The 23,813-nt window shown below is 41.0% G+C and overlaps 1 protein-coding gene across 1 annotated transcript; it reads left to right on the top strand.

Annotated features, from left to right (window-relative positions):
* Window positions 1-3,568: 3,568 nt before the first annotated feature.
* On the top strand, window positions 3,569-23,402 carry chrnb2 (cholinergic receptor, nicotinic, beta 2). Its single transcript, XM_038711421.1, has 6 exons — window positions 3,569-3,897; window positions 13,231-13,376; window positions 14,152-14,196; window positions 15,530-15,639; window positions 17,794-18,919; window positions 20,961-23,402. The coding sequence occupies exons 1-6, from the start codon at window positions 3,843-3,845 to the stop codon at window positions 21,111-21,113; spliced, it is 1,635 nt and encodes a 544-aa protein (XP_038567349.1). The 5' UTR covers window positions 3,569-3,842; the 3' UTR covers window positions 21,114-23,402.
* Window positions 23,403-23,813: the final 411 nt, after the last annotated feature.

Below are 23,813 nucleotides of genomic sequence, written 5' to 3'. Positions count from 1 at the left end.
CCAACAAATACAGACAAACATGAGCACATGCATAAGCACACAGAAATAGTGCACACACAAATATCATTTATTCACACAACCCAAAACGTGGTGTATTTAAATCCTCACCAAGACGCACGCATGAAGCTTCTCACAAAATACAGAGGAGCTTTATCCTCACAATGAAGCATGTGTGTTTGTGGTAAGATATGTCTTACCAGTAAACACCAGTGTATTAGTTTGCATGAGTATCTTTTAGAGTGTGTGTGTGTGTGTGTGTGTGTGTGTGTGTGTGCGCACTCACATGGGTGAGTGTGATTACAAGTGTGCCCATGTGTGCACCCATGTGTTCATTTATGTGCATGCAGTCCTGTTATGCGTGTGTGTGTTTGTATGTGTGTGTGTGAGTGAGAGAGAGAGAGAGAGAGATAGAAGGAGCGCGAGTCAGGATTTTTCTGTTCAGGGATTACCAGGTTGCCATGGTGATTAGTTTAGAGTGAGGTAGGGCCATCTCTATGGGGAATGAGGAGAGGGAGGAGAGAGGAAGGGAAAGAGGGAGGAGAGACAGGCTGCAATATAAAAAGAGCTATGAAGAACAGTGGCCACAGTGCCATACTAGCAATGTAGCTCCCCCACAGAATAGCCTGCCTGGTTTGTGAATGGAGTGCAGCAACATGTAATGTCAGAGTAAGTTAAAAGTAATTCGCGCCTCTTCCTGTCAGCTCACAAAGTCAATTTTGGAGTGCTTTATTGATCGTATGACAACTCCTCAATGGGTCAAAGTGCAGGTTAGACTTTGGTGCTGGAAGATACTTCAGCAGGGCTGATAATCTGTTTTGTGTGAGCCTGAACCCAGTATTTTACAGTTGAGGACCCATCCCTGATTTTGGCCATTCTACTACCCAGCGTGTCACAAGCGGCAATGTTACACAACAACAGACAGTGCTAACTATCACCCCTATCACCTCCTCTCTTAATTAAATCAAAAAGTAGGTCATAACAAACAAGAGGCCTGGGGTGCTGGACATGAATCTTGCAGTGCTTGTCAGTCTGTTTTTGGGAATGTTACATTTTGTAAATGGTAAAGCTTATCTCATCTTGTCTTTAATGCTCATTTGAGTTTTCCTGGTCTTACATATCATTGCTGTCTACCATGTGTATCAGTTTTTTTTATTTTTTATTTTTTAGATAAACTGAAGGAATATGTGTTCCTTAATGGGCTGAGAAAATGATCCTACTTCTTAAGCTAAATAAACCATTTAAAAACCCATTAGGGTCTGAAAACTGCATTGCATCACATAGTTGAAAACAGGGCTGTTTTTCATTGCTCAACACATTTTGGAGATGCATGGTTTTCACAGGGCAGCAATGGTATGCATAATTTCTATCACCTGCACCAACTTATCAGTGGTGGAAGAAGTATCCAGACATTTGAGGGGTGATAGCAGTGTGAAGCATCTTCAGTCAAGTCCAGTTTCTCTTGATTTAATCCTCCTTGGGTAACCATAACCTGACTGATTCAGATCATTTACTTAATTATTACTTACATAATAGCAGGAATACCAAAATAATAAAAATACAGATTACATAAACAGAACTACACAAGCAGAATCTTACAGAAAAGTACCAAAATTATTTTCTTAGAAATTATATGAAGTGATTATTATTGCTAATCTACTACTACTACTTTTTATAGCATTGGATCACTGAATCTATAACAGTAAGACTACATCACATTGGATGGTATACATAAGTTTTAAATGCAAAATCTTAAAATGCAAAGTAACAACAAAAAGTATAACATTTTTCTCTGAAATACAGTAAAGAAGTATAATGTAAGATCAAGCAGAAGTACCTCAAAACTGTACAGTATTGAAATTCCAGCACTGTAACTAATAATTTCTTATACTTTGTCTACACTATTAATCTGTGTATAGTCTGTGATTCATAGATCAGATTTGTACATTGTTAATCAAAGTGTTGCCCAGATATGACAGAACCAAGTAATAGCAGCCACCTGAAGACAGAATGACAGCAAGAGAGGAAGGACCAGAGGAAAGAAGCGAGAGAGAGCGAGAGAGAGAGAGAGGAGGGGAGAGAGGGTGAGGGGGTGTTAGGGGAAGACAAGCACTTGTGGGGGTCCCAGCTTTTAAATAATTCAGAGAGACTCACAGCACTCAGTGCAGAGGAGGAGCACTGTCAGGTCAGCTCATTCACTGCAGAGGAGAGGTGGACTGTACAGAAAAGAGGGAGAGAGGAACAGTGTATAAAGATAGCATGAGAGAGAGGAAGACTACAGTGAAAGAGTTTGCCTATGTGTGCATGCATATGTACATTTGTGTGTATGCTTTGTGTGCATTTATGCATGAGTGTGTGTGTGTGTGTGTGCACGTGTGCGTGTGCACGTGTGTGCTGTGTGCCAGCTGCGCATGTGTATTCTTTGTGTGTATCGGTGATGAAAATAGACTAAATGAAGGAGAAACAGGTCGTTTCCTCCTGGAGCTTTCTGGTTTCTCTTAGTCACCACGGCAACCGCCTCCTCCCTCCATCCTGCACTCCTGTTTACTTAGTTTACTCTTCCCCTATCCATCCCTCCCATCCTCCCACGCTCTTCTGACCCCCCTCCCCCACTCTTGCTTTTTGAGTCCTGTACCCCTCTTTATTTGCTGCATTCGCTCCACCCCTCATCATCCAAATCACAAACATTTCTCTTGTCGCCAGGCACCCGACTCTCAGCATGGCCCGCAGTGAGGATGTTGCAATATCCAGAATTAGCAGCAAGTTTCTATATGTTCGCCCCAACTTATGTCTACCTGGCTACACTTCTTCCTCTTACCTGCCACATTCTTTCATCCCTCCCCATCTTCCTATCTTGCTCATGTGTATTTGAATCTGTGGATGGGGATTTGAGGTTACTTCAGTGCCTAGAGAAGAAGAAACAAAAATGGACATTTATTGAAAGATAAGTGACAGGAAAGGAAAAATAGAAAGAAGAGACCAAACAGGAGAAGGCAAGACATGCCCCTCCAGCTTTTAGAGGGTGAAGATTATTCACAGAATGATGACTATATTAGGCTCAGGCAGTCCTGGAAAGAAAGGTGGTGTGAGGTTATTTTAACAGCAAAGATGTGAGGCGTGTCAGACAACACATACCTGCAATATTTATTTTAATTTCTTTACCCTACATGATTATATTTTAAAATGTTTTTTCTCTGTAGAGTATTTTGCAGGTAAGCAAAAATGCTTTGATGCAGATGTGTTTACATGTTGCTTGATGAAAAATACATTCTAGAAGATATAATAAATATCACTTCTGCCAGAACTATTTGGCCTGAGGCTAGATAAAGAAGATGGATCTTAAAGACACCATTAAGTTTGGCAAGGTCACTATAAAGTCACTATTAACAGCACAAACACGCTCTACGTGCCTGAGAGTGCTGAATATTATATGGTGATGGGTGACTTTGTGCGGGGAAGACACTGGCATAGTTAGCTGAGCGGTGGAGCCTCTGAGGTATGCCACATCCTCGCCTCCCGCCTCCTCCCACTGCCCCTCCGCGCGCCCCCCGCCCCGCCCCCACCTCTCCAGCGCGTCGCATCGCAGAGCGGTGTTCAGCACGGAAAGCCAGCAACGCACGACCCAGCGCAGAGCTCACCTGGCCTCGCCGATATATTTCTGTTTTCCTCTTCTCGGACCGAAGAAGTGTGGACCGACGGAGAGCCCCGACGTCACCATGCCAGGTAGAGAGTGAAGGGGTTTGGGTCTTGAGGAGGAGGGGAGTAACACTGCGGGCGTGCTTGGGGTGGCCTCTCCATCGCGGTGAACACCTTTCGGGCTCGGAGCGCGCTCGGACGCACGTAAGATGATGGACGGCTGGCCGCCGCTGCTGCTGCTGGCTCTCCTCGCCATTGCGGGAGGTGAGTAACTTGTCCGTCTAATGGCTCCATCGATGCGCTTTTGTGTGCATCGTCACCTTTATTGGGCCATTGTGCATTCAGGGAATCTGAATTCTTTCTTAAAAGTAACGAGTGAGTGTGAAAACAAAAAGGGATGGTTAGATGCTGAGGAGAGGCAGTGATGGAGAAAATGACTCTTTCATTGCTGTGTCACCATCTTTCTCATAACGGCAGCGAGCGCGACGGAATGATGTAGTGGAGAAATATTGTCCACTCCATAAATCACATGCGCACAATGTAGAGACAGCAGCAAATGCAATTGCTCTCAACCGTTTAAAACCTGAAAGAAATCCTTTAATTTAGGGTATTTGTTGCATTCACTAAGCCTGTGGTGCGTTTAGAGACCCTACTTTATAAAGTACCACCTTATCACAATCATATTATTGTATGGACTTCTTGGAGCCTACTGCTATATTTATTGTTGTTTGGTTTTGGTGTGTATGTGTATGTATGTGTGTGTGTGTGGGGGGGCAACCCAACATAGCACATTGTTTTTGCTGCTAAATATTTATAACAATAATAACATTAATTAGGTGCATGAAATAACACACAAAGCAGCTATAAGTTGTACCTACCTACCTCTAAAAACCTCTGAGACAACATTTATCGTTTTCTCCCTAAATATACTTTAGAGAGGGAGAAGGGAATTATGTTATTTATCACCCACTTATATCCCATCCCTCTCTCTCCCTCTCTCTCATTAACACTGAGGTCTTACATTGAGTGGGCAGGTTAATGAGAGGCCCTTTGAGCTAAAACAACTTCTACATCCTGTCATCAAAGGACAAGTGATGTGTCATCCAGCAGTATGGGAAAAGCCTTTTGCCTCTGTATAACAAATAAATAAATGATCTTCATCTTTTAGGACATGCACTGGGTAGATGAGTCTTATTTATGACACTGTTGCTGCTGCAGTTCATTGGGAGCAAATGAGGTATATGGTGAGTGAAAAGCTATTAGGGTGTTTGGACATATTTTACATCCCTAAATTGGCTCTAATTTGGTGTTAATTTCTGCTCCATAAGCTTTTGCCCCAAGCAGAGCGGGAAAACACATGAGCTGATTGGTTGAATGATGGCCACCTTAATATTTTCAGCCAATCCATAGTAGTGGCAGGGCAGAGGCCATCTCAGTGCCTCCGAGCAAAAAAGACTGTTTGTCACTGACTGTGTGGGAGCACACATAACCACACACAGTAACACATACACACAAATGCCTGGCCATCTGCCTTGCTTTCTCTATGTCACACATAAACTCGTACTCTTTTAGTCACACACACACACACACACACACAGAAAAAGAGCTTTACACAATGCAGTTCATCACAATACATCCAGAAGCAATCACAAAGGCATGTAGTAACTGATCAAATGCTTTGACCTCCATTAACCTGCCATTTATGATTTCAAACACCAGCTCCACACACACACACACACACACAAAACACATTTAGAATTTTAATAGTAGGCTTATGTTTGATTTTAGTCATAATAGACATAACATAACAGTGTTAAATTATATTACACTTTTTAAAAAAACACACTAACAACGTGTTTTAAGAACATTGAGATATGCATACGTATATAAGAATATCATTTCAAGCACCATTATCAGATTATAATAATTATTCTTATTGTTATAATAGTAAGCTTTAAGTTTGATTTTGTAAATAATTTCAATAAAAATATGATAATAAAAACTCATAAGAAGGTATAAAATACATCAAATATATAAAGTGTACAGGAGGAAAATGTAAATAGTTTAAGAGGTTAACTAAATGAAATAATGTCAGCACAAATAAAAGGAACTAAAAATCTAATGAAAAAATACAAGTAGAATTAAGAACTAGCTAATAACATCAAATATGACAAGAATGTACGTGTTTTTGTTCTAAACTTGTGTGCATAACATTCTTGTTCCCCCGAGCAGTGAGATTAGCTTTGTTGGTTGATCGTTCCTGAGTTCAAACAGAGCGATGTGCACTAAAACTGAAGATGTTACCAAAAATGAAATATCACTTTAAGGAGCTTCATAAGCAGTGTAGTACAAATGAGTCATCTTCCCTTAAGGGAGAAAATATGATTAGCATCATCCTCAGAGACTATAAACTCAATACACACACAAACACAAGTTTGAAGAAACGCTCACATGGCCGCTCGCACACCTGGAGCACAAGTTTATGTTAACACATTTCAGAGTTTCAAACAAAGAAGCAGCACAACACATAATTGTATATAGTTATACAGTTATATCCATATGCATTTTTATTTGTTCACATTAGCCCAAAATGGCACTCATGCATATCACAATTAACATATAAGAGGAGTGGACGGAAAGAGACGTGTGCTCTTTCATGCACAACACACACACAAAATCTCCTAGTGTCAGAGCAAATTTTTGGAGCAAAAATATTGGTGGTAATCAAATTAGAAGGAGAAAAAGTCATAACTTTGAACCTTCAGATGTACAACAATACTTTCTTACATAGTTTAACATTCGGTGGCTGTGCAAGGACGCTCAAGGACATTTCACCACCTGTCTCAGACACTGCCGTAAGGATGTGGCCGTCCTGTTGTGTGAGGAGGATGTCTCTTGTCATTTCCCCTGCAGGCCATGCATAATAAACAGGTCTGTGGTGCTGAGTTGACCTGATGCAGGGGTTACTGGATATGGAGCACACTGTGCGACAGTCTCATCAACCAAGGACGTGAAGTGTACTTGGATTAGTTTTACAGCACTTTTATCAGCTGCTTCTTAAAACATATGTGTTTGATGCTCTGCCAAGCTGTCCTCTTTGCATATGTGACTGAGTGTATGCACACGCCATAATCTTTGTCCTCTGCTCTATGAATGCACTTAGTGAATATCAACTAACCATTTCCTTGGCAGTGCTACAGTCTAGAAAGTTCTGCTCAGTGGGTTTAGCCTGTCATCACTTTCTGCTGCACTGTTCCAGCCCACTGATCTCTGCAGCATCTCAACCTGCACATTACAGCCGCCCTCCCATTGTCTCTCTCGCTCTCTCCCTCTTTCTGTCATTTTCTGTCTTTATCTTACTCTCTTATTTTCTCTGTGTCTCTCTCTTTGGACTGACTCCCAATACATAGCAGCAACAGGATCAGATCAGCGGAGAAGGGCTGGATCTGCGATTAGAAATGCCCAGCGGTCACACAACAGAGGCCTGCATTTGTATGTGAGAACGTGTGTGATTTCGTGTGTAAAACTGTGCTCTCATGTGTGATTTGTGCAAGATTGTGTGTGTGTGTGTGTGTGTGAGTGTGTGTGAATGAATGAATGTGTAGCAGTAGTAGCAACGCACACGGCAGTGTGTGCCCCTGGAGATTAGAGGCAAGCAGAGGGAGAGCACAGAGGTTTAATAGAAACTTAAGCAGTGGAGAAGAAGAGGCAGATAAGAGACGGTTGGTAAGTTAAGAGTTTAATTTTGACTTTGTCTAAGAATATTTAAAAGAAAAAGGGGAAAAAAGGAAACGTTGAGGCGAAGCTGTGCTTAAGCTCCTCTGATGCAGGTGTATGTAAAAGTGTATTCAAGATAACACAAACCTAGTGATAACAGGAATGAAAGATAAAGTTTTATTTTTTAATCACTGTAGAAATGATCATACATCTAAAAGCACACTGGCCTGAAAAAATACAATAAAACTAGAGAAAAAGATGCTTATAAACAGAAAGTTATGCTTTTGTATAGAATAAATAAAATGATTTTGATCAAGAGTTCTACAAGATTAGACATAAGCCCAAATTTGATCTAGATATGTGTATTTCTGTCAGACAGGAGACTGCTTCATGAGCACACATTATTATACACATTATTCTCAGGCAGCAGACCCGGTGATAACACAGCCTCAGGATTTATGGCTGTCCAAATAATAGCTCAAATAATAGTTGTTATTGGAGACATTATGCAGTTCAAATTTTATTGCAATCCCTGAAATATGCACCACTATAGATAGAAAGCCATACCATCTTCCATCCAACAGTCGAGCTCCATGGGCTGTAAATAATACAAATAAACCATCCTTTATATCCCAAATAGGAGGATTTCTGCACATTTTAAATCATAGCTTCTGACAGTGAAGCTTTTCAACTGTAGATTCTTTAGTCGTCAGGTTCTCCTTACATTTCCCCACATTCCACAATGTTTGATTATACCTTATATATTCAAAAATATTCAAGCCATTGTTTTCACTGCACAATAAATGGAAAACTTGCATATATTTAGTATCATTGGAAACTTTGTAGAATTAGAAAAAGATCTTTGTAGGGTCAATAAATAAACAATATTACATTTTTATTTTTATGGTTGGATCAGTGCTTGGCATGCATTTGTAATAACGGGCCTAACAAAAGTGTTTTTGGAGGTTAAGGCCTATTTGTAAATATAAAGCTATGATATGATATATTATTGTTAAAGCATTAACACAACAAAGATATCTAAGATTTGTTCCTCAACAAATGAAGCAGTTATGGATCCACAGACTGCTGTCTATTTTACTCAGCACTTAAATTTGATTGGTTGATCTTTTGTCAGTGCTTCTGCATATCTTAATATTTATTAGGATTGTAACTAATGATTATTTCCATTATCAATTAGTCAGCAGATTACTGTCTTGATTAATACATTAATAGGTTGGTTTTTTGGACTCCAACTTGCCAAAAATGTCTTGTTTAGTCCAGCCTACAGTCCAAAACCCAAAGATATTCAATTAACAATGATGTAAAAAAGACAGAAGAAGTAAATCTTGCATTTTTGTGTGAAAAATGACCTAAAAGATTAATCAATTATTTGAATAGTTGCCTTTCGATCGGCTAATCGATTATTATCGTTTGAGCTTTAACATATGTCTAAATATTGATTGTATTTGTACTATCCGGCTTTGGCCTATAAAAAGCCAAGCTGGAGGAATTTGCAAATGCTTCTTTTAACTCACATCCTGTAATATACTCTTCCACATTTTATTTCCATGTCAATATTTTGATTTTGCCAGCTTGTCATCTTGTTTCCTATATCATTGTTTTTGTGTATTTATGACTATTATATCCTGCTCTTTTACGTGCATTTTTTTTCTATCTTTGTAATGAATTTCAGCAAATACAGTATACAAATAAAGGGCTAAGTTTATATTAGAATTAGTAATAGAATTAACATTAGTGTTAGTATTACTATTATGATGAAGTACAAAACTGAAGTAGATGCATTAGGTTTGTTAGTGGCATTGTTGTTTCCTCATCAGTACTAATTAAAATAGCACAAACTCAGCTAGCCATACTTTTCTTGACATTGGAGTTTGTTGAATTTGGCAACAATAAAGCTCCTGCCCTCAGTTAATCCACAGTGAGATGACTTTGTTTTTAAAATTCTGTGACATTGCAGCTGGATGGAGGATCAATATTAATATCTCAGTTCTATGAGCACTGTAGAGCCAATTGGGTGTTGCCAGTAGATCAATGAATCTCTCCATTATTGATTTAAGAATATTTCAGCATAAAATGTCCCAGCTGCAGCCAGAAAGCCTCTCTGGCAGAGCACAGAAAGCGACCCTACTTTCCCTCCAACCTTTTCTCATTTGAGCGAGCTGTATAAATAGAGATCATCACTGTAATAGTCTTAGTGGGATAATTCAATTTTGCTCACGCTTCCCCCTCATTTTCTCCACATTTGTCTTTACAGTGTGTGTGGACTCATAGTAGCTTAGAGAACTGTAGACAATACATGCTGTAAAATCTAATGATTGGTGATTTTATTTGATCAAACACGTTTACTGTATACAGTGATTTTATGAAAATCACGAGTAAGACGTACAAACCTTCTGAGGTTGATCAGCCTGCTAAGATCGATGGCTGTTTAAAGGAAGGACAGACAAATGGATGTAGTTGTGAAGCAATCGAACACTGAACATGGCTACCATCTTGTCTGCTCTTGTGCTGTGTTACTGAGATGTATGCGTGTGTTTGCATGTGCATTGTGGTGTGTAACTTCCCTAGCTCCGGAGTCTAATGGGGAGCCATGCTGAAATATTCATAGTGTCACATTAAGTTTGCAATATTTGCACTGGAAAACAACCACAATACAACCTGAGCTACCAGCAACACTACAACCACTCAGCTGGGCCTTTAGTGTGAGTGTCATATGTGGAGATAAGAGAGAGATTGGTCTTTCTTTGGAAGCGTTAGTAAGTGCTGAAGATGAGCTGTTAACATCCTTGTGCAGTGATCAGGCTGGAGTGTGTGGAACTTTTGCAGTCTTATTCTTGAGATAAGAAAAGCCCAGAATAGACTCTCTATAAGCTCTCTGTTTGGGCCTCTAATTTGTCTCAGTGTCATAAAACATTAGTCTAGACTTTCATCCTGAGCCCATGCATGCAAATATTTTTGTAAAAATAAAAATAATCATAAAACACAAAGACTCAGTTAATGTCTAAGCCAAGACTATGCAATCCTACAAAATTGTTATTCTTTTTTAATAATAGAAAATGTTTTTAATTAGATTTTTTAATCTGCATGTCGATTCAGTGATTTGCATCACTATAGCACGTAGTGAGATCCACATGCCAGGCTTAAAAAAAAATATTAGTAAGTACAGCAGTTGATTGTTAACTGTTCGAACGCAGCCTATATCATAATAACCTGTAAGAATTACAGCTGTTCCCAGAAAACAAATGTAATGTCAACAACAGACAACAGAGATGATGTTTGAATTGAAATTATGTAATAGCGGTACACAACAGATCTATTACGTCCAATTAACTGAACCAGTTTGGCCTTGGACTTTGTGTTGGCTCCTTGTAAATTTGGTCTTAGTCATCTTCAGTGGTCTTTGACGGAGGAGCTCTTCACTACCAGAAAACTCCCACACTCCTAATGTAGCTACACAAACGATATGATCCTCTTATAAGGTTTTGTTGAGGGTCTGGGGTCAGTTACGTGAGTTTTGAAGCACATACCTTGCATTAAAATATGTTCATAGATTTAAGTGCACAGATGCTTCAAGATGCTTAAGCAAACAAAATGTGACACTATTCTCACACACTGTGTTTACAAAGAAGAAAAACTGAATATCATTTAGATAATTTAGCAAGACTTTTAGGTTGTCATGGTTAGTTTGAGCATGAAACTACCATTTACATTATGAGCATGGCTGATGGAAATGTAGACCTCTTCTATTTCAGCATTGTTTAAGTGAACTGTATTCGCTTTCTGTCTCGTTCGACAGTGTTATTGCCTTGAGCTTCTGGGAATAATATGCATTACTCATATGGCTCAGACACAGACAGTAATGTTTATTTCCCTCATGAATATGTGCACACAAAAAGACACACATAGGCCTAAATATACACATACCACACTAACCAGCTCTTGTGCACAATAAACAACCAGAGTGCTACACACATGTGCTGACAGGATGTGTATTGATAATATGGGATTAGTGAGGGAAGGGGCAATAAATGGACAGTGGCTGTCAGCATTGGGGAGATGGAGATAACAGGAAGGAGAGAGTGATGGAGACAGTCAGGGGAGTGAGTGAAAAATATGGGCCAGCCCAGATGATGGAAAGACGGAGAAGAAAGTGTAAAAGAAAATGAGATGGAAGAGACAGGACGGAGGATAGAGCAGGAGATTAAAAAGGGGGGGAGAGCGAGGAATTGCGTGTTTAGTTTACAGGGCATGAATAGAGTCCTCATTGATCCAGAGACAGAGGCTATCATTCCTGTTCAGTGAGCACAGCCCTGCTACAGGTCAAGAAGGAAGGGAGGAGGAGGAAGGTGGGGATCAAGGGAGAAATAGATGGGGAGGACTGAGTGTCAGAGAGGAGCTCAGAAACAGAAACACATTCAGAGGTGCACAGATATGGTGAAAAACATCACATCATCATCATTTAATTTGTTAATACAAATGATAGGGCTGAAACAATTATTTTCATTATTGATCATTATTTGATTAATCATCCATTAAATTGAATAATTTGATCTATGAAACGCTCATCACAACTTCCTAAAGCCAAAGATGATGTCTTCCAATTGCTTTTTTTGTCCCACCAACAGCCCAAACCCTAAATATCAATATCAATTTACAATGATATAAAACAGAAAAAAGCGCCCTCATGTTTGAGAAGCTTTTTTTTGGTATTTTTGCCTTTTAAATGACTTGATTTTCTTTGGCTCAGCTTATTAGTTATTGAACTTATTGTGTCATGGTACTAATGACACATGACTAAATTGTATTTTGTCAAGCAATTGTTAATTCAGTCAATGTCTTATTAATTTTTTTTACATGCAGATGATGCGTTTAAGAGAAGTAACATGTGTTCTGTGGTTTGTTTGAGTCTTTGTCTTTTATTCTATATTATTTTGATTGCTCCTTTTCCATTTTTTATTTTTTGTATTGTCTGTTATAGTCTATAACAGACAATACAATTTCTATTGCGTGTAAGGACCCTCTTGAAAACGAAAGGGGTTCATCCTTAAATTTAGAAAAAAATAAAAATTAAACCCACATAGCCGTAGCCCAATTTAATGTTCTGCATGTTTGTTTTCCTGCACCGTTAACAGCCTCTAAAATAGCAGGTTTTAAATATGACAACATTGGTACAAAGTTAACAACAAGCAGCCTGTGTTTATCTTCAGGGGGAAACGTGTCAGGGAATTGTGAGAGGGAAAAAATGCAGCACAGGAGCGAGCAGATGCCAGAGAGGCAGGGAGTGAATAGCAGAGAGAGCATCCATCGTGTCTCTCAGTAAAACGCCTTCCTTCCTGCGTGGGGCAGCTCTGCCTGCTCTGTCGGAGGGGGGTGAGGCAGGTAAGGGGAAGCGAGAGATGAAGTGAAATAAACCCAATGCAAAAAAAGACTGGCAGTTGGGGAGAAGTGCGACACAGCAGAGGAGAAAAGATTGAGACAGAACAGAGGCATGAAGAAAGAGCGGTAGAGACAGAAAGGATAGCGATAGAGACATTCAGACTGGTTGACTCATTCTTATGATGTCACAAGTGTGTATCAAGCTGTGCTGACGTGCTCCAGCTGGCAGTGATGAGTAATGCCATGGTTCAAAGGCTGTGTATTCACGAAATACATGGATAGCCAGCTCTCAATGTTAGCAGTTAAGGCAGTGGCCAAAGGGAGAAACTCAACAGCCCCACTCATGTCCTGGTCTTCCATGATTATACTACATATGCCATATGATAAAAGTAGTTTTAAGAAATCCCAAAAGAGACACAGTAGGCCTCAACTCTTTTGTCTCAGTTCGATGACGATGATGAAGACAATAAGTTCTCATTACAGGTGGCCTCGGGGCAGACACAGAGGAGCGGTTGGTAGAGCATCTCCTAAACCCAGCCCACTACAACAAACTGATCCGTCCTGCGACTAATGGCTCTGAGCTGGTTACTGTGCAGCTGATGGTGTCGTTGGCCCAACTCATCAGCGTGGTGAGTGTGCACATGTCATGAGGACGATCCAATATGATATTCGTCATTTCATTTTGGTCACACATAAAAATAATTTCGCCAAAAGATTATATTAAATACACACATTTACATACTCTTGCAAAAATGATTTGTATTCAGGTCTGATGGTTAAAGCTGAAAATTAAGTTGTCCAGTGAGGCCTGAAAATTTCATAGAAAATCTATAGAGACCATTCTGAGAAATTTTGCTTAAAGACAGACAAACAAGCAGCGGTGCAAAAAGTATTAAGATATTGTACTTAGGTAAAAGTAGCAGTTTAGTAGCACAATTTATATTCTGTTACAAGTAAAAGTACTGCATTCAAAATTATACATAAGCAAAAGTTACTCAGTATTAAAGGAAAATGTACTTAAGTTATAGTTCTCATTATGCACCAAATTGTTACATTATGCAATAACATGTAAGTTGCATTTTAATGTTGTAGCGGTCTAATTGTACTCATTTTAGAAACTGTTCGGTGATTTCATGTAATGTACCAATGCATTGTATTTATACCGAATGCTCATTATAGGTTTTTAAAATCTCCATCTGAAAACTTTACAAAATGGGAATTTGGAATTTGAAAGACCTGGGCATTACCAAGCAGGGACGCTCTAATGAAAGACACTATCATGTTACATATTGCAAAGTATACGATCCAGTGTTTTTTTAAGCTTGACTCAGCCTATAGGGAGTAAAATTCAGGTTATCTTGGCTTTGCTGCATCATTTTCATGCCGTGTCTTCTTTTTCTACAGCATGAAAGAGAACAGGTGATGACCACCAATGTCTGGCTAACACAGGTGAGACTTCCCACACTACTCCTCTTACCGTCTTAACACAGTAACCAGTCTTCCACACAGAGAAGACAGAAAGATTATTTAAATACAGACTGAACAATGAATGTAATATTTTATTTTAGATGGTTTTACCATGGATTTCACAGTTTTACTGCCAGGTCAGTGGACCTGGAACTTGGTAGTGACAAATGTGACTTAGACAAACAAGAACACTGAATAATGCTCTCGCTATACTACAGTAAATACGCTGATTTACATTTTATCATGTATCGTCATATATCATGGGACACAGTGTTATTACACAAGTAGATCATGGCATATATTACTGCAGGGAACAGATGCATCCCTGTGTTCCACATATTTCACTCGTTGTGGCTGTCTGAGCAGCTCTAAGAACTGACATGACGGGTGAAGTGTCAGACAGTGAGAGAGACATCAACAATACAACAATACACATCCTCGAAATCCCAAAATCTCACAGAACAAATATGACAAGTGAGTTGAAATTTATGAGCAGGAAACAGATTTTTTTTTCACTTAAAATATACATTACTGATGATACTAAAAATGAACTGCACAAATGCCGATGCCCTATTTTTCAGTTGCTAAATTTTGCAGTTTGTGATTTTGGAAGAGCTCGACCCATAACCTCACCCTGTGAAACCTGTGAATAATAGTCTGTGACTGCGCTGTGACCCTCTTCTACATGGTTGGCTCTTTATGTGCTTACAGCTGAGGCCTTTAACATGGTAGGACATGTACAGCAGGTGTACACATTTACACATATTAGGTATACAAATTCAATTAATGCATCATAGTTACTGCAGATGACCTAGCATGGGAATTACAGCTCCAACATGGCCATAACATAGAAGAGCCAGAGAGCTGTTGCTGCTGCAGGTCGCAGAGGCTTTATTGTGGCAATGTCAATAAATGCACAACAACATACAGAACAGGATAATGTTTTCTTTTACAAAAGGTTACACAGAGGACATGAAGGTGTTTGCTGATGCACTGTATAGGCCATATTAATCATGCTGATTGGTTTGTGGCTGGGTGTGTTTAAAAGACCGTTCGGGGTCAGGGTTTACGTGAGCCATTCACTCTCTCTCTTTGGCTTATAGCTAAAAGTATGATGTAAGCATAGAGGGACAGGAAGGACAGGATGTTCCCTGGGATTACGTGGCTTGTGATGTGTCATATTGACCACCGACTGACCGACGGACAGACACAAAGACAAACAGACCTTCTCCTCTCTGCTTCTCTTAAGACGTCGTCCTGCTGCTATGCGAGTGGCGGATGAGTGACTAAGCATTTTGTTTTTATTGGCCCTCAGGAGTGGCAGGACTATCGTCTGACTTGGGTCCCAGAGGAGTTTGATGGAATGTTGAAGGTCAGGCTGCCCTCAAAACACATCTGGCTGCCTGATGTGGTGCTCTACAACAAGTGAGTCACTTACTCACCCTCCTGTCCTCACTTAAGATGGATCTCAAAAGACACAACACAGGCTCATTTACATGCACAACAAAAGTGCATACAACTCTCAGAAATACATGCAGGCCTGTCACACACTGAATGTGTCCTCTGTAATCTGCTCATATCACTCATGCTACATTACTATACAGTACCTCCACGTCTCATGAGACACTTCTAAAGTGGAGTCATCTTTCACACTCAGATAAGCGCAAATACATGTACAGTCCATGCATACAATCACACTTGCACAGATTTACACACATCCTAACACAAGCTGCTCTTCTTTCTTTTTAGGTTGGTAAAACGTTTGACTTTGATGTGTCCTGCATGTAGAGATGCTTGACAAATAACTGTTTTTGATTTAGAGTCTGGACCCAGGACCATCCCTTGCCGTTAAATCATATCTTTGCCATTTAGTATAATTTGTATTACTCCATTTCTACCATTAAAAATTCCAGGTCCCTGCCGCCACTCGACTGCGGTAATGTTTGCATTTACCTTGTGGGAATCAATCACCTGAATCTGAAAGCGCATCTGAAAGCATAACAACCATCCAGCATTTTGGCAACGCAAAAGTAACAAACCCAAAGTAACAGTGTATCACTTGCTTCCTGGTTGGCAGGCAGTGGAAAATAGTGTCTTTTGTGGCCTCCAAGGGAGTGTTTTCCTTGGAATGTGACGTCACATGAAAACTATGAATTGATCCCCATCCACAGCCCCATCCTTTGGTCATTGTGTATGCAACTTGTCACCTTCAAGTTCTGATCAGGTACAGTGTACACAGAAACCCAATACTTGGATGCAGGAATACTTTGCGGTGATTTAATTTTAAACGGATTCACTTAGGAATATGCACAATATAAACTATATTATCTATTATACTATACTAACACTGGTACCACCAATACAGGACTGATACAGTTTAAATTGTACTTTTTTGGTGCAAATTCCCTGACAATTTTTGCAATATATCAAATGACAGTGAATAGTGACCCTGGGGCTTTTGGGGCCGCTGGGCTGTTGCCTGCTTTGCCCAGTTGTTAATTTAGATTGTCTGGGTGATATGGTTAAAAACAAAAAATATATAGAAATTGTGTGCAAAATCAAACATATATTTAAAATGATCACATTTAATGTTCAATGCAAGTAACTATGTTGCTCTGTAATGCATTAAATAACTCAAAACTCGTCACGTGTGAAAAACAGAAACTTGTCTTGTTAGTTTTTAATTAGAATTTGCTAGCATGTCTGAGGAAGGTCAGGATGTAGCAGACCACTCTTCTCAATGTAATGGAAACTGAGTGTCAGCCTACAGTATGCAAATCAGCTCATCAGAGTACAGTGATCTGTCTGGCCTTCTCGTCTTTCCCTGCCTCACTCCTTACTTTACTAAAGATTAAAAGATCCCAGACCCACCAAGCTCTGGATAAAACTATCCTGTTAATCCCATGAACCCCAGGTCGACACACTATCCCCCAAGTCTTCTTCGTTGCTTCAGAACTCCTGTCAGTCACCTAAACAGGAGGATTAGCTCTGGATACAGCAGTATTTGCTCATTCTGAAATCTCAATTTGATTGTGTATTTGCAGAAAAGATGGTGTTACTTAGAGCGTACTTAAGCAGGTAGGCCAATCAGTCAAAACTTATGAAACATCCTCTTGCATATTCCCATCTCACAGCAGTAGCCATCATTAATTAGTTATCTTGGTAAAATGTGAGTTGGAAATTCAGCCTACAGTTTTAACATTGTCCACTGGCTAATACAAGTGTCTAATTCAAGTTATTAAACTCGACCCAGTCTGACCTGTGAGTTGAGTTTCCTGTCTAGACTGTGTGTTCGTCCTATTTCTTGTGATTGTAGAAGCAGGTGTGTGTGACCCTGCTGCCCTGAGACACTTCAAACCGTAACCTAGTGTGTGCGTATGTGTGTGTGTCCGTATTGCATAATGAGATGTGTCATGTTCTACTGTTCATGAGACTCAGAGGAAACATGGCCTCTCTTTATAATTTTTGTTCACAAAATTATTTTTCTTAAATTAGATCATCACACAAAGGTTTATGTCTGACCCTCCTCTTTTTTGTCTTTCTCCTCTGCCTCTCCATCTCTCTCACCACGTCACTCAGTGCTGATGGGGTATATGAGGTGTCGTTCTACTCCAACGCGGTGGTCTCCTACGATGGCAGTATCTTTTGGTTGCCCCCAGCCATCTATAAGTCAGCCTGTAAGATCGAGGTCAAGCACTTCCCCTTTGACCAGCAGAACTGCACTCTGCGCTTCCGCTCCTGGACTTACGACCGCACTGAGATCGACCTGGTACTCCGTGCTGACGTGGCCAGCATGGACGACTTTACGCCCAGTGGGGAGTGGGACATCATTGCCCTGCCTGGTAGACGAAACGAGAACCCAGCTGACCCCACTTATGTGGACATCACGTATGACTTCATCATTCGCAGGAAGCCTCTTTTTTACACCATCAACCTCATCATCCCATGTGTGCTCATCACCTCGCTGGCAATCCTGGTCTTCTACCTGCCCTCTGACTGTGGAGAGAAGATGACGCTCTGCATCTCCGTGCTGCTGGCTCTCACTGTGTTTTTGCTGCTGATCTCTAAGATTGTCCCACCCACTTCATTAGACGTTCCCCTTGTGGGGAAGTACCTGATGTTCACAATGGTCCTAGTCACTTTCTCTATCGTCACCAGTGTGTGTGTGCTCAACGTACACCACCGCTCGCCCACCACACACACCATGCCCCCTTGGGTTAAACTGGTGTTCCTCAACAAGCTTCCTGCCTTACTCTTCATGCGCCAGCCCAGGAACAGCTGTGAGCGCCAGCGGCTGCGCCAAAGAAGGAGGGCCCAGGAACAGAAGGAGGGTGGCCGCAGCGGGGAGGCAGGGGCTTTGATGGTGGGGCTCGGGCTAGGCAGTGCTGGCGGGAATGGAGGGGCAACATCCACAGGGATGTTTGGCAAGGAGGACAGTGACCCTTGTACCTGCTATGTGAACCGGGCATCTGTTAAACAGTTTGGAGGGGATCTGGGAGGCGCAGGGGGATCCATGGATGGTCTGAACAGGGTTAGAGAGGGCCGGGACGGGAGCTCTGGAAACCTGCCGCGAGGGAAGCAAGCAACAGGAGGTCCTGCTCTGACTCAGGCCCTCCTGGCTCAAGCCTGTCCAGGCTTTGAGGAGGCTGTAGAAGGAGTACGCTTTATCGCCAACCACATGAAGAGTGAAGATGATGATCAGAGTGTGAGTATTATATTATCTGCATGATGCCATTTACACCATTACAGTAACAGTCTCTCTTGAAGGCTATCAGAGCCTGACCCATACTGGACGTTTTTGGGTGATAGTGAGATTGATTCTGGAGAGTAATAAAAAATAGATAACAATATATCAGCTGAAGTTCCTTTTTTAAATAAACTAATTAACAAATTAAGCTGCTGTTATGAATATCTTTATATTAACAATGGATCAAGTGACTACGCATAATGTGAAAGATGTTACTTGTAGTCACAAACCTACAGAGATTATCACCAGACTCTGCATTTGACCAGTTTCATAGCGAAGCATGGAACCTTGATGCCACGGCATGGACACGCCTTTAAGTGAAATCTTAGCATTACCAATCTCGTGAGGCTTTTTTGAGACAATGTTGAGGTGGATGTAGCCAACGTGCTAGGAAAAGTACATCACAGTGTAAAACTTGACACTTCCTGTTGCCAGTAGGTGGCGCTATGACTTTAACTTAATATTGGCCTGTAGATGTCTTCAGGGCAGGACACTTATCCAACATGTAAAGTTTGGAGCAGATTTAAGAATGTGCACAACGTTATACCAACTTCCTGTTTCTTGGCGAATCATCAATATTCAATGCCACGCCACGGTCAAGCCCTTTGATGAAAACTCACAGATAGCACATCTTTTCATCATCAATGCCTTTAGATGGCTCAGAAAAAAATGGAAGTCAATCGGATAAATTCTCTAGAAGGAGTATGTTAAAGTACGCAACCTGTAAATCGCCAAAAATGACCATTAAATTCAAAATGGCTGACTTCCTGTTAGGTTTAGGGCAGAGGCTAAACCCGTGAGGCTTTTTTGTACATCTGGACATGATACATGTACCACAAACATTTCATACATTCCAGCAAAGCGTGGCCGGGGGGCTGCTTTTTAGGTGCGCTAACGAACGATTTTGCCATGCCCAAGCACAAAAACCATTTCACTACGTTTGAATTTTGTGCAAAGTTATGTGATTTTTTGTGCACCTTTAGGCCTTTAAAACATGTGATTCATTTGGCAAAAATGAATAATTCCTTGAATTTCAATCGGGCCCTAAATATACAGGCTAGAGACGGATATATCTGTGATAAATAGCTAATAAAACCAGGCTGTCAATGTATCGCCTAGGCTCTTCTCCATATCAAAATGAATTATTGTCAGTGTTGATAAAATCATAGCATAATTCATATAATTTTATGTGCATTTGTTGCTAAACGAAAAACAGCATCATGAGCAGCAGCACAGATATGTCCTTTCAGTGCCCTATCAAGTTATAGTGACTATAGAGTGGTGCAGCAGTGCTCTGCCATTTGAAACGCATGGGGGACTACACCAGAGCATAAGCAAAGGAGACAGATCTGGTGACGCAATCATAGCCCTCTGAATATTCAACACAGACATGTAATTATAGCTGCGGCATGACGTGTGCATAGAGAAAGAGTACAACTGGAAAGGCTCTGGCATAGAGGAACCAAGACAGCGGAGTAAGGGTGGTATGTTTAATTGCTTTCCCTCAAGCCATCTTAGGAAACCAGCCTCCTCTCCTGGAATGAAAGAAACTGACTCGGGAATTAACAACAACAACCTCTGTAATTCCGTCCATCATCGACATAGTTATCATCCTGTTGCCATGCCGACTGCTTTAAAATCCTCCCTCTCCTGACACAGTGCATGGCACGTCAGCCCTTCCCCTTCCCCTCCTCCTCCCCAAGTCATCATCGCAGGGGTTACAGTGTCAGCACCCTCTCCGTCTCTCTGCCCTCCATCACTCTCTCTTGCCTCTTGTGTCCTTCTTCTCCTCCTTGACTTGTGTCTGACCTCATCAGAGCTGTGTGGCAGAACGAGTCTCCACTCACATTAACCCTTCACCTCCATTAACCCCCTGCATAGGGAAAGGCAGACAGATAGATGGGAAGACAATGAGAGGATGTGAGAGAATGTGATTCTGCTCACCTTAATCTTTCTCTTCACCCCTTCCCAAATCCCTTTTGTCCCTGCCCATCCACAGGTGAGCGAGGACTGGAAGTACGTTGCCATGGTGATCGACCGCCTCTTCCTGTGGATCTTTGTGTTTGTGTGCGTGTTCGGCACAGTGGGCATGTTCATGCAGCCGCTCTTCCAGAATTACACAGCCAAGACCATCACCAGCTCGCCGGGCTGACCATTCCCAGGCTGCGAACACAATGATGGACAGCCCCCCGACCAATCAGCACAGCAGGACATGGGCTGGAGGTGGGAGGGGGGCGGGTCTGGGTTTTATTGTGTCTATTAAACTGGAACCAGAACTGGAATTGAACAGCAATCACGCCCATTACCTTTATAGTAACGTTTTTTGCAACGAACAATGTTTTTTCTTGTATGAAGAAAAAAAAGGAAAACACTACCATACTTCTACCTGCAGTTTTTTGTCCAGATGTTTAATGGACTGACCTTCCCTTTCTGGTGGAAAGGTCCCTCCCTGCTCTCCCCTTCAGCCAGTCAGGGAGCGAGGATGCTCTGATTTAGTCCTTGTTGAACCTCACAGCAGCCAATTTTCCGCTCCACACTGACTGCTTAATTGATACATGACATGCCCGCCTTCAAGTATGACATTACTCATTCACAATTTTGACTGATGTCAGAGGGAGCTAATCAGAAAGGGAAGGGAGGTTCATATCAAGGTTCTTATACATTTATTTTATGTTTTCAGAAATCCACTACGTCAGTGAACTAATTCAGTATATTTTATCATAGTGTAGCAGCTTACCACAGTATAGCATTAGGAATATATTATTAAGATTTCTTATTATGTGTTAGCTCATCTGTTGCTGGTAGGGAGGCTGCCGTGTGTTGTATGATTGTATAGATTAAACAAGAATGTGACATAAACTCTACACAGCCTGTGATGTGCACACAATATACACAACATGTGTACAAGCAACAGATTGTGGAGGAAAATACATAGAGGGGACTTGAATATAAGAAAGAGCCAGGTTGCATTATTAGATGCAAAGAAAAGGGATAAAGTAATAGATTATGCATGGACAGTTTTTTGCTTAGAAGCTGTGCACATTAAGTGTAGAACAGCAGCAGTCGGCTATGCCAGAGTGCACAGCTGCAATGAGATGAAGCTAGCTCCTGAGAAACTAAGGAATCTGAACAAAGATGGTGGATAGACCGTCTATATGATGGACTGTGGGAAATTATTTCTCCAAGATAGAGTATTTATGGAGCAAAGGTCAGTATTGGGAAAAGTAACATGTAAATCAAATTATATTGATGGAAGGATGGGAATTCTATCATGGAAATGAAGCTATTATGTGTATTAATATGTAATTTCATATTTCAGTATGTAATGTTCAGAGCATATTTATACATGTATGCGTTTGAGTGTGTGTGTGTAAGTGTGTGTGTGTAAGTGTGTGTGTGTGTGTGTGTGTGTGTGTGTGTGTGTGTGTATATGCGTGTATGCGTGCCCCATACCCCAACGCATTATCACATCTGTCAGAAACAATGTTCAGAGGAGCGTACTGTATGTGTGTCTCCCCCTCCCTTCTATTTATCTGTGGCAACCTCTCTCTAATTCTCTCTCGTTTATCTGGTCTTCCATGGACAAACACATTTCTGACATTTAGTCCAGTTAGAAAAAATAATTACCTACATTCTCTAAACATATTGTCATTTCGGCAGTTTTCCTTTTCATCGTGGACTGGCTCATATGTCTTATTTCCACACTCTTCCCTGACAACCAAGTGAGAAGCAAAATGGCTTTTGAGGCAGACAGGGAATGGAGGATGAAATCAATTTTCAATAATGGAGATGAATGTCAAAAAGGTATAGGGCAATACATGAGAGTTAATAGTACAAATGTTTTGGACTTTATTGTTATGTTGCAGCTGAGGAACAACAGACTGAAAAAAAACAGGATAATCTGACCACAGCAAGCACAATCCAGATAGCGAGGAGGAATAAAGCAGGATAGACAGACAAAAGACTGTTGTTACTGCATAGGAAAGCCACTATAAAACGCTGAAAAATGCTGTCTAATCCTCAGTAACTCGCTGTAAGTTTTCCCTGCTTTTTGCAGTTGTGTGGCCAAGCCTGCAGCTCAGTTCTGGACTGGGAGCTGCCTCTCTCTCTCTCTCTCTCTCTCTCTCTCTCTCTCTCTCTCTCTCTCTCTCTCTCTCTCTCGTCTCTGGAGGATGGGATTACCCAGGGGGATTCCTAACAGATCCCAAACAAGTGTGAAAAGCCTATCAGAGACCTGTAAAAACTGTAGGCCGCACGGCTCCACACAGACAAAGTGCTGCTGTCCACTCTTTTTCTCCCTCTTTGACCTTTACACTCTCCTTCCTTGCCCCCCCCCCACCCCCCGCCGATCTTTCACCTTCTCCTTCCTGACTCTCAAATCTGCTCCTGTGCACACCTTAACCAGTCCAATAAAGGTTGTAGGTTCAGATTAATCAAAGTATGCATCTGTGTGACATGTTTTTACTCTCACACTCACACTCACACATACACACATAACCTATAGTGTGTAAATTTCTGTATTACACAAACTTCCCATTAATCTTACACCACAGGATAGAATAAAAGAAAGACATGTTTCCTGGCTTTCTAATATTGAGGCTGGTAACTTCCTTTTTATATACTCAGAAATACACACACACACTCACACACACACACACACACACACACACACACACACAGACACACACCTACACTTTTTTTTCCTTCTAGGAAGCAGAGCATTTTAAACAATCATGGGTGTATGGCCACATGGTCACTTCAAGTTCTCATTATTCTGTTCTAAAAACAGGGATGTAGACCAGTCGTTCCCTGCTCATATACACTGTAGGGATTTTTTGGTGCAGAAGAATAC

This window comes from Micropterus salmoides, unplaced genomic scaffold (genome assembly GCF_014851395.1).
Source record: "Micropterus salmoides isolate LMB-PRFRI ecotype aquatic unplaced genomic scaffold, ASM1485139v1 Ms_hic_scaffold_11, whole genome shotgun sequence".
NCBI classification, from domain to species: Eukaryota; Metazoa; Chordata; class Actinopteri; order Centrarchiformes; family Centrarchidae; genus Micropterus; species Micropterus salmoides.
Note: the sequence above shows the minus strand (reverse complement) of the source record. Positions and strands in the feature narration are given on the sequence as shown.